Raw genomic sequence first — 17,616 nt, 5'->3', positions numbered from 1 at the left:
AGGTGGGTGTTAGAGGGTAGTGGATAGGATACAGAATGGACATAAAAATATAAAAACTATGAAAAAGAGAAATATGCAAATAAGAACCCAAGTGAAGATTTCTGGGGAGAAAATGGAATGCCTGAAAGGAATGCTTCACTCTGTAGATTTTGCAACAAATTAGATGCTTCAGAGGGAGGTCTGTGAACCTGAAGCCATAGCAGCAGAAATTACCCAAAGCCTTAAAACCTCTTTAATATTCCTCCTCAATGCTCTTGGGGGCCTAAAGTGCATGAATAAAGTGCAGATATTCAAGTAGAGAGAGTACACACAGAGACCACAAAAGGGATACAGGATGGAGATGAGAGGTTTTATAAAAGAGATGAGCCTAGTTGTCCCAACACACCTATCAGCCCTCCAGAGGAATTAAAGCCTTGGTTGCCAGGTGACTGCATCTACATGGAAGAGCTTTCTAGTTGAGATTCATTATGTGCAACTGTAAAATAGAACAAAGTAATTTGTAAACCAAAATACTTTCTTTAAAAAGCAGAAAAGTGAGGGATGGGGGGGGGGTGATGGCTCAGTAGGTAAGAGCACTTGTTGTACATGCACAAGGTCCTGGGTTTGAATCCCCCACATCCATGTGAAAGCCATGCATGGCTGTGTATACCTGTAATACCAGCATTGTTGCAGCAAAGACAGGCAGATGCCAGGAGTTTGGTGTCCAGCCAACCTAGCCAAAACAGTAAGCTTAGTTCTATGAGAGCTGTTGCCTCAAAAATAAAAGGCAGAGAGTTATGAAAGAAGACACACATGTGACCATACAACACATACACACATATGCAGTAGTTATTAATCATTTAAAAGTAGAAAAGTAAAATTGACAGAAATGCTCTAACATTTTTGGAGCCGTGGAAAATACTGGTTGGTGATTGAAGAGTAGAAAGAATAAACCCTAAAGCTAGAGATGCACGGACTAAGTATGTGTCCCTAACAAATATGACTGTGACCAGATGACATATGGGTTGCTTACTCTTTGAATAAAGAATGGGAAACTGCCAGACAGCACTACTGTATTTCAGTTGCATTTTGATTTAAATTGGCTTCTGGAGACCTATCCACCATGTTTACTGTCTGTTTCCATGGAAAGTATATTTCACATTAAAGCAATCTATTAATGATCCTTTCCTGAGAAAGCTTGCATTTGTAACATCACAAAGCCCACTCATTCATCAGCCAGATTGCAAAATTTCACTCCTACAGATAACCAGTTTTTCATAAATCAGAGTAAAATAAGAACAGTGAAGATGGCCCATAACTCTTCCACCTATCTCTCCCCCTTAGTACCTTCTCACTACTGATGTCCTAATATATTGTTATTGCTTTTCTCACTCGTGGCTTAGCTCCCTCTCCAGGTAATAATAGTGGTAGCCAAGGACCAGAACTCACACACTTCTAAATGTTTCTAGGACAGCCTGGCATTGCATCAGCCATCCTCAGGCTTACAGCTTGTCTCTGTTTAATACCATCAGTTCCTCTTATACCAAATATAAAACTGCTCTGCCACATCTCTCAAGCCAAAGACAGCCCTCTTCTGAATGAGCCAACAAGCTTGATTGTGCTTTATATTTTTAATCTATTATTTGAGAATTTCATACATGTATACAATGCATTTTAATCGTATCCATTTCCTACTCTTCCTCTCCAGCTCTTTACAGAGCCTTTCTATGACACCTCCCCAAAATAAAACTTCATGTCCTCTTTTCATAACTCACTGAGTCCAGTTAGTGCTTCCCATATGGGCACGGACATAGGGTCATCCACAGTTACATGAGCAACCTACCAGGTGCCACGTCCCTGAAGACAACTGATTCTCCTTCCTCCCACAGCCAGCAATTGCCAATAGCTCATATAGGAGTGGGACTTTGTAAGCCCCTCTCCCAGTTCCATTGGAATGGTAACCAGGCTGCTTTTTTGCATGTTGTGTGTAGGCAACCATGGCAGCTATACATTCATGAGTACAGTGGCCCTGACATGTCTACAAGACACTGTTTTGTCTCAGGCCTCCCAAACTTCTGGCTTTCACAATCTTTCCACAATCTAGAATTCCCAAGCTCCAATCCTGCTTCTGCTATGAAGCAGAATACCCACAGTGACATTGGAATCCCACTGCAAAGAGCAAAACAGAGATGCTTCATGGCCCTGGGTACCACTGTGCCTAAAAGCCTTAGCAAAGCCTAGCAAAGGGTAATGGCCCATTTGGAAACTCCACAGATAAAAGCCAGTGTGCCGTGAGATTTAAGAAGGAAGAGATGGGTAAGCTATGGAGTCTCTGTAAGCTGGGGGAAGGTGGATAAGGTTACTGAGCCAATTATTATGGTCAGAGGAGGAAGATCCTTGGAAGATCCAAGCCTTTGTGAAAGCTACTGAGGCCAACACTTTTATCAGTGAGGTCTCATCTGGACTCAGTGCTCTACTTCAGAGGTTCTGCAGGTGAGGGAAATAGATACATGTCTTATCTCCCCAGCTCATCTGTCTTCACATGTTTGGTTTTAGGCTTGGCAAGCCACATATCTGCAGTTTGCTCCTTGCTTCATTGACTCTCAATTCTATGCATGTTTTACTTTATCCCCTGGATCCTGGGCACTCTTTTTTTTTCTTTTCTTTTCTTTTTCTGCTTCATCATAATCACAAGTACTGTCTACTGACTGACCATGATATTGTGAATAAGGTAAGGGAGAGTGACCTAGCAAGGACACTAGAGGGTGAAGCTGCCAAGGACTGAAAGGAATCAGGAGCCTGACAGTGACACCTTTTCAAAGAACATCTGATGGTATTTGAAGAAACCTAGAGGTTTGCAGTCTCTTGACACTTTAAGGGAGCACTATGTGTTAAAAATCCATATTTAAAATCTAAATTTATGTTTTAAAGCATGAACCTTTCAGTAAGTCAAAAAGTTAAGGGCTCTATGAACTTATAAAAATAAGGCTGGAACAGACAGGGCTGGTGGCCAAAAACTAAAATGAGAAGAGAAATTCCTTGTAAATTCTGTCCTGGACTCAAAGCAGTGGTGTGAGCAGTGTGTGGGCTCTGGCTTTGTAAAAGGAAGAATACAGCTCTTCATTCTCTGAATGCAGGTTTGGGATTTTATAAAAACAACATGAGATGGTCAAATAATAAAACTACAGCATGACTCTTCAGGTCTGAGCTGGAATCCCTTGTGGAGATTTAAAGACATTCCATGTATTTATCTAGGGTATTGACAAGAATAACGTAAATGTCAAATTGTTTTGATAAAAATAAAACTAAATAAAAATTTTACTTCTAAGTAGATTTGTCACCAGAAATTCTATCAGGATCATTCAGAAACAGTTCAGCATGAGAGGTGTTGGCACCCAGAGAACACGGAAATCTCCCAAAACCCAGTCCACCACTCCTTGCTCATTCCTTACCAGTCTTCTGGCTCTGTATCCTGTCCATGTGTGAATTTACTGGGACAGGAATGTCAGATTGATTAGATTTGTCCACAAGTCACTTGTAAAACAAAGGGGACTCCAAGTGCTACCAGGAGGGTGGCTTAGATGGTCACAAATCATCGCAGATACACAAGATCAATGCGGCAGCTACAGTGCATACATCTACTCCAGCAGAGAAGGAGGAGCTGGATTCCATTTGGGGGAAGGAGGGACAGCTCTGGGCTCTCGCTCTGAGCCTTGTCTACCTGCAGAGACATCAGTGGGTGAACTCAAGAACTTAGAAATATGTACTGTTGAATTAACTTGTGAATGGTTGAAGAACCTACAGGTTAGCTATTCGGGAGAAAAGAACATGTGTAGGAAACATTAGCACTGTTGTTAGCCATTGAAGGAGCCGAGCTGCGGATGGGGAGTGCTTGCTTTGAGGTGGGGAGTGAGAAAATGGAAAATGCACCAAGGGAAGGATTAAAGAAACAGCCTTTCATTGAAACACTTAAGGACTGAAGGGGATTTTGTTAAAAGGTAATCTTTTCCTTCAAAAGTCAACATAGAGAGCCAAGAGGACAATATAAAAATACGTATTCACCAAGTAAATCACCATTTAATTTCACCCAGATCATTCCTGAAACATACCATGTTTTGAAAGTATTTTGTAAACACATTAATTATAAATGTCAAATACAAATATTCCAGGACTGGAGCAATGGCTCAGAGGTTAAAAACACTTGATGCTCTTCCAGAGGACAAGACTTCCATTCCCAGCACCCATATTAGTTGGCTCACATATAACGCTCTCTTCTGGCCCCCATGAGTACCCATATACATGCAACATACAGACCACACACACACATACACACACACACACACACACACACACACACACACAAATAAAAATAAAAATAGTTTTAAAGACAAACATTCCATCAAAATATATCAAAATATAAAAGTGTGCACAGTAGCTCCCCTACAATGAGCAGGAGAGTCTTGTATAAAGGGTGATGCAATAGAAAAGTTATTTTTACATTTATGCCAATGCTCAGGTCACAGAACAGAACAACACGAGGTTGTATGATGTGAGTCACCAATACATCATCCACCACTTTGATGACAAATCCAGACTAAGTACATTAAGCAGTGTGAAAGAGCACAAAGAAAGGAGCTGACAACATGTCTCACGTCCCTGCTGTAGCTCACACTCGTCAGAGCTCCCTGAAGGCCTGTTTTTCCCCTTACTAAGGTAAGCATCATCGTCAGGAGTGTTTCCTAAGTCCAGAGACGGCGTTAGGACTCACAGAAAACACAGCAGATCTTATTCATTATGTCACAGTGGAGCTGTGATATATTCCAAGGGCAGACACTCACTCTAATCATTTGAAACAAAGGGACAGACTCATTCATCCAACTAATCAATATGAATCCCCTGCTCCAAAAGAGAAGCATAAATCAGCAGCTGCTCCGTGGTCAGTTTTTTTTTTCCATCCACCCCTCGAGGAGCTAAGGGAGGAGAAAAAGTGGGACATGTGTCAACGGGAAAGTGACTCAGGCTTTTCTATCGACAGACGTTGCCAGTGGGCCGCAAATTCTCCTTGGCAGCTGGGCTCAGATCAATGTTGCTGAAGGTAAGGTGGTCAGGGAGTGTGTGGGGTTTGCCTGAGCACAATCTGGTGTGCTCCGGACGATGCTGGGTTTTGCTAAGGAACGTGGAGGAAAAGGAACATTGTGACAAATTTGTGTCTGCCTGTCTGGCAACATGCATATTTTCTTAGAAGAATGATTAGGCTTAAACCATGTCCTTGGTGTCGAAAACTAGAAAATATGATGTTTAGGATGTATTTTGTGGACATGTTGATTATAAATGTCAAAATCAAATGTTTCATTAAAATATAGATGTGTACTTGTAGCTTCCCCCCGACTCCCATTTTCACCCTCCCCTTCAGTGAACAAGGGAGTCTTATAGAAGAGATATAGAAGAGAAACGTTATTTATACCAATGGTAAGATCCCAGAACAGAATAATAGGAGGAAAGTGGCACTCGTGTGAGTTACTAATACATCATCCACCACTTTGATGACAAATTCACACTAAATATATTTTAGATTATTTTTTTTCTTTCTGATGAACAGAGATAGATGCCAGGGCTGGGGATATAGCTGCCAGCAAAGTTCTTGACAAGCATGGGGACCTGAGTTGGATCCCAAGCACATACTTAAAAAAATAAAACTATGTGCAGGGGGGGGGCAGGCATGTACACTTGCAATGCCAGCACTGGGGATGAAGAGACAGGGGAAGGGGCTTGCTGGCCAGCCGTCCTTGGTAAATTCTCTACTTGGTGAATTCCAGGCCAGTGAGATACACTGTCTCAAAAACAAAAAGATGGACCATGCATACATATGCACACATGCACACACACACACACACACACACACACACACACACACACACACATGCACACGGACCCAAACACACATTTTCACATATACTCAATACATACAAAATAGATGTCTCTCTTCCCTGTTATGGCTTTTCCTGGTGCCTCAGAGCAGCATATAACTTTGTGCCTCTGAAGTGGCAACTTTGTCTTGAGACCCTGCCTCCCTTGCCACTCTTTCTTCTTTGTGTACACATACTTATGGATCATTCATCAACAGCTTGTTTATTCTTCACTCCATGTAATATATGTGGACATGCAGTAGCGTCTTGTCCTAGCTCACCAGCTCCCTGGTTATAAATGGCAGTAACATATTTCTTTTACTCTTACAATAGACCCATATCATCTTGCAAGGAAAGAATTATTGTCCCAGCTGCTTACGATGCTGTAACCTTTAGATATGACCTCAGTTGCTTCATAAATGGTCAGATCTCCTTTTGGAAAGTGAGGAGTCTATGTCCAGTGGTTGATAGATGTAGAAGAAGTTTAAAGTCTTGACCCTCCAGACCCAACCCATCCCAGTCATGACTGGCCATTCCAGATCTTTTCACACAGCCTACAGTGAATATCTGAATCATCCCTTGCTTCAACGAATTTTGATTCCTAATACTCCTTACTAGACACCCTGCTTACTAAATTCTCATGCAGGTCTTCTTCTTAAAGAACTCAACCAGGAACCACTCCTTCACTTATCTCTAGCTAGCAGAATCTTACTGAATGTTAGCAAGTGACTCTTGAATTGGATAGACCTTACACAGTGTTTTCCTGCATTAAAAAATCCAACCATGGCTAAACCTATTGTTATCAACAAGCCCACAAACTTCCTGAAAACACATTCTTTCTCAAAATCTAACTCTAGCTACTCATTGTATCCAATGCATAGAAATTAGATATTCAGGGGCTAGCAAGATGCTCAGTTAGCAAAGTGCCTGGTACATAGTCACAAAGACCTCAGTTTGAGTCCCAGAACCCATATGAAAAGCCTGTCATGGTGGCTTTTTATAATCCCAGAACTGAGGAAGGAAGAGGCTGGTAGATTTGTGGGATTCACTGTCCATCAAGCCGAAGCTACTTGGCAAGTTCAATGCCAAGTGACAAACCCCATATTTAAGACAGAGAGAGAGAGAGAGAGAGAGAGAGAGAGAGAGAGAGAGAGAGAGAGAGAGAGAGAGTGAGTTGCACCTGAGGAATGACCCCAAGATTGATCTCTGGCCTCTACATGCATACATACATATGCACACACATAGGAAAGAAACAGAGATGAAGAATTTCTTATTTTGGTAAAGACAGAAACTGAAGCACTAAGTTCTTTACAGTCAGTGTTTTGTTCCTTTATGGAACTCTAATGTTGTGACACTCTCTTGACTGATTTAGAAGTTTCTGAAAAGAAATAAATTGTTCTTCAGATTGTCCTGCACTGCCAGAACTGGGCAAAGACATCACAGTGTGAAATATACAGGATCCATGAGCCCATTCAACCATATATTAATTCAAATACTTACTAATAACTTCAGGTTTTTAGCTGAGCCTTCAAAGATAACTAGTACCCCAGCTGAGAATTGGGGCAAGTGATCCAAAAGCATAATCATTAGAGATTTGTGGCAGGAATAAAGAATGTCAGGGGGGTAGGGAGGTGACAGGCAGGAACCCTGGCAGGAACCCTGGGGCTAAGGCTGATATGCTCATAGGGAATTGCAAGGTGTTGGTTGGAGGCATGGGGGTGGTAAGGGCCAAGCCCACCCCAGCCTTTCTATCATGAGGGTTTTTGTTTTTTTTCCGAGATAGGGTTTCTCTGTGTAGCTTTGCGCCTTTCCTGGAACTCACTTTGTAGCCCAGGTTGGCCTCGAACTCACAGAGATCCGCCTGGCTCTGCCTCCCGAGTGCTGGGATTAAAGGTGTGCGCCACCACCGCCTGGCGAGGTTATTTTCATTAAGTCTATTTTACTAGTGGACTGTGTTAGATTAATCATTGAAACTTATGTATTAGTATGCAGGTTCCTGATTATGTTGCTAATATTTCAAGGGGACAGGAAATGCTTATGACCTTAAATTAACATCCCTATGGCTCTATAATTTTCCACATCAGGAAAAAGGATATTTGGACAATGATATGAATACACACTTGACACAATAGATATATTCCTTCAGATTTCACCTTGGGTCATTGGATCACCCAATCAAATTGCTAAATGTTAAAATAAAAATCAACTTGCCAAATGTTGAAATAAAAAAAATAAATTTTAAAATAAAACCAAATTTAAAAAACATCAAAATGGGTTACATAATTTAAATGTTGATATCATTTTATTAAGCTTTCATTTATATTATTATTTATACATAATATTATGTCTTTATATTATTGTCTTGGTTAGGGTTTCTATTGCTGTGAACATCTTTAGACGCACAGAATGTGCCATGAGGGACAAGGACATATTCTAATTCCCATATCTGCTCCTTAACTAATATCAGCCCAGAGGGAAAACCTATCTGTGAATGTTCAAAGTCTTGATTCGACGTCTTGAAAGATTGTGTTTAAGGTTAGAGAAAAATGTACATCAGTGTGGAACTGAGTACTTACTCAGCAAATGGTAATGATTCATTATTTAAGAAGAAATTGCGTTTTCTTGTTCAGAATTCTTAGCACATAAACACAATATTGAAACCCTCTTTCTATTAAGCGGCTAATACACTGCACAACAAACAACGGCCTGATTCTGTCATGTTCTTAATTCAGTCTCTAGAGTGGTTAGTGAGTTTTTCTTCCGCAAACTTCTGCTCTGCCTAAGACATTGTAACTAAATGCACTATAAGCTTATCAACACTGAAAAATCTAAACGAAGCAGTTAAAATTAACGAGTGTCCAAAATCACTTTTAATAGGTAGAAAGAAACAGACAATATATACAGTGGTGATTTGGGGAAGCAAATCACCAGTCCAAAGAAACTGATTTCTCTGAACTGTCTGATAGTGTCTGATTAGGACACTCTTCTCCAGGGTCCCAGGAAGTGGAAAAGAATTGTGTTGTGCAGAGATGTCTAAAACCTGGGCACTGCAGGACAAGAGGAAGAGTATTAGCATAACCTATGCCTTGTCTGCATATCGGCCTTCACCACAGATTGCTCCGGTCACTTTCCTACCCCTTGACGTTCTCCATAGTCAACCCTGATCTCTAACAATTAGCAGACACTATGAGGTGAGAGGACAATGTGCTGAGTGCCATCCAACGAGCAATGTCACCATGAAGTGTGCTGGCAATGCCCCTCCTCCCATCTTCTCACTTTTCCCTGCTCTTTCTCCCTGTCTTCTCCTTACCTCTATGTGTTCTCAGTCTTCACTCCCTTAAAAACAATCAGGCAAAACCCAGAGTCATGGAGCCCAGTCCCAACAGATACATCAACAACACAACTCTTCCACCTGAGGCTCAGGGAACATTATGAAAAATGGGGCAACAAGGGTGGAAGAGGCAGAAGAATGAGGAGTTTGCTGTGAGACTGTGTTTCCTGGAAATGTCAAAAGCTACACCCATGGAGTATCACTAACATGGCTGCCTAAACATAAGCTACACCAATAGGCGTGCTAATGGAGATGGTGTGGGGGGGCTAGAAGGCCTCAGCCCTACACGACCAGCAACTAAAGCATGCTGAGAACAGGAGACACAGTCTCTCACAAGTGGTTATCCAATACCAAATGATCCGCCCTAAAAACATACAAGTAACATTATACAGACTGAGCAGTCTGTATTTGTGTATTGTGTATTTAGGAATACACACACACACACACACACACACACACACACACACGACAACAAAGAAAAAGAGGCCATGAATTTGAGAAAGAGCAGGGGAGAGGTACGAGGGAGGAATTGGCGGGAGGAAAAGGAAAGGGAGAAATGATATATTATAATCTCAAAAAAGTTTTTAATTAAAAAGGAATAACCAAGTGAAAGAAACTTTGCATTTCTTCCTTCAGAACTGCAGAGGAAAGAAAAAAAAAAAAACATGCCATGTCATCAGTGTGGACTTAGGGAATGCTTCCTGAGGCTGTTTCCAAATATTGAGAAAACCAGCTTGTGCATAGGTGCTTGGAAGTCTGCATTTCAAAACAAATGAAGTTCTGTCTTCAGGGAAGCTGTTGTTTTCCTGTTATAAAGGCAGAAGTTAAAACGTATCAAGCCACATCAACATATCGACACATCTGAGAAAGACAGACTAGGATTAGGACCACCATGGGATTGTTTTTAAAAGTAGAACCTTCATTATTTTTTAATTTAGAAAATAAAAATAAAAATTAGAAAGTAAAATCTAAAATGCAGAACGCTTTAGAAAGCATAGATTCCGTTGGTGTATAATGGGGACCCAATATACTGACAGATAAGCTAACTGTAAATTGAAGTTAAAGAACTGTTTGTTGTAACAGTTCATAAAATTTGCTTTGAAAAGAAAAATGCAGCAGGAAAACAGTATGTCTTTTCTCATTCTTTAATGGCTACTAGATCTATTTTTGTTAAGCTAAAAGAAATCCCTGAGGGGATTTTTCACGGCAGTGACAGGACAGCATATTCAGGTCTCAGGACTGACCCCACATGGCGTTGTTCAATACAGATTGACATACTTGGGTGATAGATCAATTCACCAGGGGAGAACGAAATGATCCCTGCCCTTAAATGCATTCTCTGGGATCTCATGGGGAGAACATTACATGTAGGGGCAACTCTAATTATAAGAAATAATTACAGGTGAACCTGAGGCAGGTCCCCACCTCAGATGATAAATTACACTCAAAGAGACAAGGATGCCTTATGTGAAACACTAATGTTTTCATCGCTGGGACACAGCAGGAAACATCAAATCCTAAAAATAAATCAACAAAGCCAAGGAAAAGTACATTGGATGAATACCTATCAATCAGAGCTGGTTATTATATTAGCAATTTTTGTGGAATTTTCTTCAGTTGGGCTCACCATGGATTCCATACCTACAGGCTGACTTACTTACCTCTGAGAACAGAAAGAGGGGGGTTTCAGACACTTTCACTGAATGTTATGTTATTTGAAGGCAGAGAGTGTCCCAGAAAAATTTGTCATCTGTAGTTCTACATGACTGACCATTGTCCATCATTAATAATTTCTAATTCCATTGGGCTTTAAGGTATCTTGGAATTACTAGGGCAGAGTAGAGGATTTAAAAAAAATAATAGCCCCTCTTCCAAGGGGTACACATTCTAAGATGTCCAATAGATATATGAAATGCTGGGTAGTACTGAACCTACCCTATTTTATTCTCACACATGCATGAAAAAAATATAGCAAAGGTTAACATATGTTAGAGACAGGAAGTGATACATATACTAATCAAATGCTATTATAACAATAGTCTATGTTATGTGAGTATGATCTCCCTCTTCTCTCTCTCCCTCTGTGTCTGTATGCGTGTATGTATGTATGTATGTATGTATCTATCTATCTATCTATCTATCTATCTATCTATCTATCAATCATCTCTCTATCTATGTATATCTTACTGTACTAGATCCTTGTTCTCTGGGGTCACTGTGAAAGAAACCTGGAGTAACTTGAACACACAAGCAGCAAGATACCCTAATAGTTGATCTGATAACCAATATGGCCAGGAAGTGATTAGTGGTTGGATCACATATACAGTATGGTTATGCTGGACAGAGAAATTATTTGTGTCCTAGTCCACTCAAGACAGAATAGTATGAGATTTCATCATATTATCAAGAGTGCTGAGCAATTTAAAGTCCATGAGTTGTTTACTTCTGGGCATTTCCATTTAATATTTCTGAGCCACAGTTGACCATACATAATTGAATCTGTAGAAATTGAAGCAATAGATCAGGAGGACTACTGTCCTGACACTCTACTCTCAAGGCTTATGATATAATTGGTCTACTCAATAGCCAGAGAATAATATATAATGCATATATCTTTTTGAGACGAGGTTTCACTAGGTAGCCAGACTGGCCAACCTGAGGCCTGCTGCACCCTCTGAGTGCTAGGATCCAGCTGGGATACAGAACTTTTTAAAGCCATCTAGTCATTCTAATGAGCAGCAGAGGTTAAAAAAAAATGACCTTATGTCAGCAGCACAGGTTGCTGTGGCTTTTACATGCTTGCATTCCTTTGTGATTATTTCTAAGTGACTTGCAGTGACTAATGGTTTGCATTCTTTCACTCTGACTGTGTCATCGTGAGCCCATTCTATTTAGTCCACGAGAAGGCACCTGTGGAAGTATCTTTTCCAGTAAAGTCACAATCTGCCAAGTACCGCTGTCCTTAGGGGCCCCTTTACTGTGACAGACCTTTGATCTATGGTCACAATGGTCTCCAGGCCCTGGCACTAAACATAACACAGATGCCTTTGACAACATCCATGAAGCAGGCTCACACCTGAATCTCACAGCATATTCAAACCATTCTTCTTACCTTCCAGTCCTATTGGAACCCAAAACCTGTACTTTGCCATAAAGTCTCTCTCTGTTTTGACAAGTTTCTACTTAGATCTTATTTCTCACCATTTTGTTTGCCTTTATTCTTCTATCTATTTCATGGTCACACATATCGCTTTATTCTTCAGTGTTGAAGGATTCTGTTTCTTGGAGTTTATCCTATAGAAGTGGATGATGTTGTACAAGGTTGTGTATTTAAGGATGCTCATGACACTAGCAAATAATTAGAATATACCCCAGTGCTTCTCAATAAACCAATAGTTGACAAAATCCATGATATCTCCATCTTAGGCAATATTAATGATGCTAAATATAAGGGGATGTTTCTACTCTGCCATCATGGGGAAATCTCTGATACACTTAAATGAAAGCAAGCTTCAGAACAGTATGTATCCCATTATCTCCACACTGTAATAAAAATAATGTCTATAATATATAGACTGTAAATGGAAACACAAGCGCATACCTGCATGTATAGTAGATGCATATCTATATGCACACATAAGCGCATAGACACATATACAGATGAGTAGGAGAGAGAATGTTGAAGACCTGTGGACTATTAATATTGATTACAGTTGGAAAACCTGAAGAATCAAGAGTAAGGTGAGAAGAAAACCACTTTTTTATCACTTGCTTTTTTTCAGTTTTTACATGCAATAAATATTTTAAAAATTTTTTAAAATGAGAAAGTTACCTACAGGGTACAGTAATTAGGTCATCGGTGAACTTGTTAAGAGTCCCTGTGCAATGGTTTATGCAAGAGTCATCCCAAACTTGCCTGCTGCATCACCTTCTTATAATGAATCTGCTGGTACATACCCAGGGTGAGTCCAGACTTCAACAAACTTGAATGTCTATGATTTGAAAATCTCCCGTACAGAGAAGAACAGAAAAATTATTCATGTAAAATTAGCATCGGATAAGAAGTCACAAATAACCTTAACGGCATTTGAATTGGGGGCTGGTAGCAAAGAGCAACACAAATGAGTGCTGACCCTAATTCCATGTCTCTGAAAGAATGTCTCAGCCCACCCACAGCCTCTTCATGAGATTCCGCCTTTCAGCCAAAATGCCATCCCATGGTCTTTTGAAAATGTTCATCTAAGATTTTTTAAAATGACAAGTGCTGGGAGGCCGGGAAAAGAGAACGTCTACTCTCTGTTGATAGAAATGCAATCTGGTGCTGCCACTGTTTATGCCAGTGGGGGGAGGGGGTCTCAAATAGCTAGAAATAGATCTACCACATAATGCATCTGTACCACGCCTGGGTATATTCCCAAAGGACTCCATATCCTACTACAGAAATACCTGCTTATCTATGTCACTGCTACTCTATTCACAAGAGCCGGGAATTGGAAACATCATCAATGTCCATCAACAGAATAATGGATAATGAAAATGGAGTACATGTGCACAATGGGCTATTATTCAACTGTAAAGAAAAATGAACTTACAAATGCATAGGTAAATGAATAGAGCCAGAAATAGTCATCCTTGGAGATGTAACCCAAACCCAGAAAGGCAAAAGCTTTATGTTCTCTTTCATATGTGAGTGCTACCTGTGAGTTTTTAGAGCCGTGTGTTTACCTTTGAGTCCCCATAGAAGGCAGCAAGAAATTAAGAGGCCATGTGAAGGAGGGATGTCAAGGGACAGCAGGGGATGGAATACAGGTTGTCATTTCTTCAGTAAAAATTACTAATCCTATAAGATTCAGAGCTGCTTGCTTTATACCATAGAGCACATCCTGGTCTGGAATTTCTTGAGGCAGCTCTGGACTCTCAGACATTTGTGCTAGGGTTCCATCATTACACATAACATTACACACATTGTATCATCAAGGTTGGAGTCATAATTGCACCCAGGTGTATGATCTAGGGTCCATATGGATCTTATTGATTTCTCATCTGTCTGCATGGAACAAAGTCTCAATAAACCTTTTGGACTTAAATTGAGCTGGATAATTGCAAAATAATACTGTTAAGAGTCAGTCTTGATAGAAACCCTAAGAAAGACTTTTGCTGCTCAGGCCACACCAATCAAAAGATCAGGTAAATGACCTTCCTACCAGCTGAACTGCCCCACTCCCTAGATTCTGTTCCTAAAGACCCATTCCACTGTCCACCCCCTCCCACTTCATCATCTACTCCACAGACTCCTGTCTCCAACTCCCAGTGACTTCTACTGCTCAGGTGTAGATTCAGGCCACACCAGTCAGAAAAATAGGCCACACCAGTCAGAAGGACAGAGATGTCCTGCTGCACCAAAGGCCAAGCTAGCCTCCAGAAGGCCAGCCCCCAACTTGGACCGAGATTCTACTAGACCAGAGGTCATGCCAGTCTCCAGAAATCCATGCCACAAGGACCAGAAGACCAAAGGGGAAAGAGAAACCAAGGAACAAAATACGCACTCGACAAAGACAGACTCAGAAATTGGAGCTAGACCTATAATCATTCCAAACCCAGATGCCTAAGTGCCAGTGTAAGAATACAATAAACAACAGCAGTGACAATATGGCACCACCAGAGCCCAGCTATCCTACTATAGCAAGACCTGAATATTCCGACACAGTGGAAACACAAGAAAACAGCTTTCAAAACAACTTTATGAAGATGATAGAGGTCCATAAAGAGGAAATGAAAGAAATCCCTTTAAGAAATGGAGGAAAGGACAAACAAAAAATTGGAGAAAATCAATAAATCCCTTAAAGAATGTCAAGAAAGCAAAGAAACAAACAAACATGTAAAAGAAAACTGTTCAAGATCCAAAAATTGAAATAGAAGCAATAAGGAAAATACAAACTGAGGAAATTCTGAGAATGGAAAATCTTGGTAAGTGAACAGGAACTATCACCAACAGAATATAAGAGATGGAAGAAAGAATCTCAGGGGTAGAAGATAAGATAGAAGAAGTAGATTCATCAGTCAAAAAAAGTATTAAATCTAAAAAACTCCTAACACAAAACATCCAGGAAATCTGGCCCATTATGAAAAGAGCAAACCTAAAAATAATAGGAATAGAAGAAAGAGAATCCCAGCTCAAAGGCACAGAAAATATATTTAACAAAAACACAGAAGAAAATTTTCCCAACCTAAAGAAAGACATGCCTATAAAGGTACAAGAAGCTTACAGAACACCAAATAGATTGGATCAAAAACGGAAGTCCCCTCATTACACAATAATCAAAACACTAAACATACAGAACAAAGAAAGAATATTAAAAGCTGCAAGGGGGAAATGCCAAGTAACATATAAAGACAGACTTATAAGAATTATAAATCACTTCTTAACGGAGACTCTAAAAGCCAGAAGGGCCTGGACAGATGTCTTGCAGACTCAAAAAGACCATGGATGCCAACCCAGACTATTATACCCAACAAAACTTTCAATCACCATAGATGGAGAAAACAAGATATTTGACAAAAAAAAGTCAAATTTAAACAATATCTATCCACAAATCTAGCCCTACAAAAGGTACTAGAATGAAAACTCCAGCACAAGGAATTCAGCTACACCCACAAAAACGCAGGCAATAAATAATCTCACACCAGCAAATCCAAAGAAAGGAAACACACACACACACACACAAACAACAACAACAACAAAATAACAAGAATTAACAATCATTGGTCATTAATATTTCTCAATTATCAATGGACTTAATTTCCCAATAAAAAGGCACAGGCAACAGAATGAATACAAAAACAGGATCTATCCTTCTGCTGCATACAAGAAACACACCTTAACATCAAAGATAGTACCTCAGAGTAAAAGGTTGTAAAAAGATTTTCCAATCAAAAGAACTAAAGAAGCAAGCTGGTGTAGATATCCTAATACGTAACAAAATAGACTTCAAAATTAATCAAAAAAGATGGAGAAGGACATTCCATACTCATCAAAAGAAAAATCTACCAAGATGACATTTCATTTCTTAACATCTATGCCCCAAATGCAAAGGTACCCACATTTGTAAAAAAAACATTACTAAAGCTTAAATGACACATCGAACCTCACATATTAATAGTGGGAGATTTCAAAACTCCATTCTCAGCAAGGGATAGGTCACTCAGACAAAAACTAAACAGAAAAATAATGGAGCTAATGAATTTTATGAATAAAATGGACCTAACAATACTTGCAGAACATTTCATTCAAACATAGAACATACCTTCTTCTCAGCACTTCACAGAACATTCTCCAAAATGGAAAATGGATCACATACTCAGTCACAAAGCAAGTCTCAAAAACAACATAAGAAAATTGAAATATCCCCCTGTATCCTATCAAACCACCACATATTAAAGCTGGATTTCATCAACAGAAAGCCTGCAAATGCATGGACACTGAAAAACTCTCCTGAGTGACTACAATGTCAAGGCAGAAATGAAGAAATAAAGTAAAGACTCCCTAGAATTCAATGAAAATGAATGCACAAAAGATGCTCCATCCTTTTTTCCTCTTCCGGGGACGGTGCTTAGAGGCGCTCAGAATGGTCCAGCGTTTGACATACCGTCGTAGGCTTTCCTACAACACAGCCTCTAACAAAACTAGGCTGTCTCGAACCCCTGGCAACAGGATTGTTTACCTTTATACCAAGAAGGTTGGAAAAGCACCTAAATCGGCATGCGGTGTGTGCCCAGGCAGGCTTCGAGGGGTTTGTGCTGTGAGACCGAAAGTCCTTATGAGGTTGTCTAAGACCAAGAAGCATGTCAGCAGGGCCTATGGTGGGTCCATGTGTGCCAAGTGTGTCCGTGACAGGATCAAGCGGGCTTTCCTTATTGAGGAACAGAAAATTGTTGTGAAGGTATTGAAGGCACAAGCACAGAGTCAGAAAACGAAATAAATATGCAGCTTTTTTAAATAATTAAAAAAAAAAAAGATGCTCCATCCTATCATAAGGACACTTGCTCAACTATGTTCATGGCAGCTTTATTCACAATATCCAGAAATCGGAAACAACTTAGATGTCCCTCAACTGAAGAATGGATAAAGAAAATGTGTGATACATTTACACAATGGAGTCATACTCAGTTGTTAAAAACATTGACATCATGAAATTTGCAGGCAAAAGGATGGAACTTAAAATAATTATTCTGAGTGAGGTAACCCAGACCCAGAAAGACAAACAAGATATATACTTACTTATAAGTGGATGTTGGGAATAAAATAGAAGATAATCATGCTACAGTCCACAGACTCAGAAGGAAGGCGTAAGGAGGAAGACCAAGGATCTCCCTGAGAAGGGGAAATAGAGTAGATTTCAT

The 17,616-nt window shown here is 40.0% G+C and overlaps 1 protein-coding gene across 1 annotated transcript; it reads left to right on the top strand.

The window, feature by feature from the left end:
• The first annotated feature begins 16,809 nt into the window (after positions 1–16,809).
• Positions 16,810–17,221, top strand: LOC131910659 (large ribosomal subunit protein eL34-like). The gene has a single exon (XM_059262548.1). It carries the CDS (start codon positions 16,842–16,844, stop codon positions 17,193–17,195), a length of 354 nt encoding a protein of 117 aa, XP_059118531.1. The 5' UTR covers positions 16,810–16,841; the 3' UTR covers positions 17,196–17,221.
• Positions 17,222–17,616: the final 395 nt, after the last annotated feature.

The sequence above is a fragment of the Peromyscus eremicus genome, chromosome 5 (assembly GCF_949786415.1).
Source record: "Peromyscus eremicus chromosome 5, PerEre_H2_v1, whole genome shotgun sequence".
In the NCBI taxonomy this organism is placed as follows: domain Eukaryota; kingdom Metazoa; phylum Chordata; class Mammalia; order Rodentia; family Cricetidae; genus Peromyscus; species Peromyscus eremicus.
Note: the sequence above shows the minus strand (reverse complement) of the source record. Positions and strands in the feature narration are given on the sequence as shown.

Bases quoted from the DNA above. Each gene is read 5' to 3' on its own strand.
- LOC131910659 (XM_059262548.1), top strand. From the start codon at position 16,842: ATGGTCCAGCGTTTGACATACCGTCGTAGGCTTTCCTACAACACAGCC.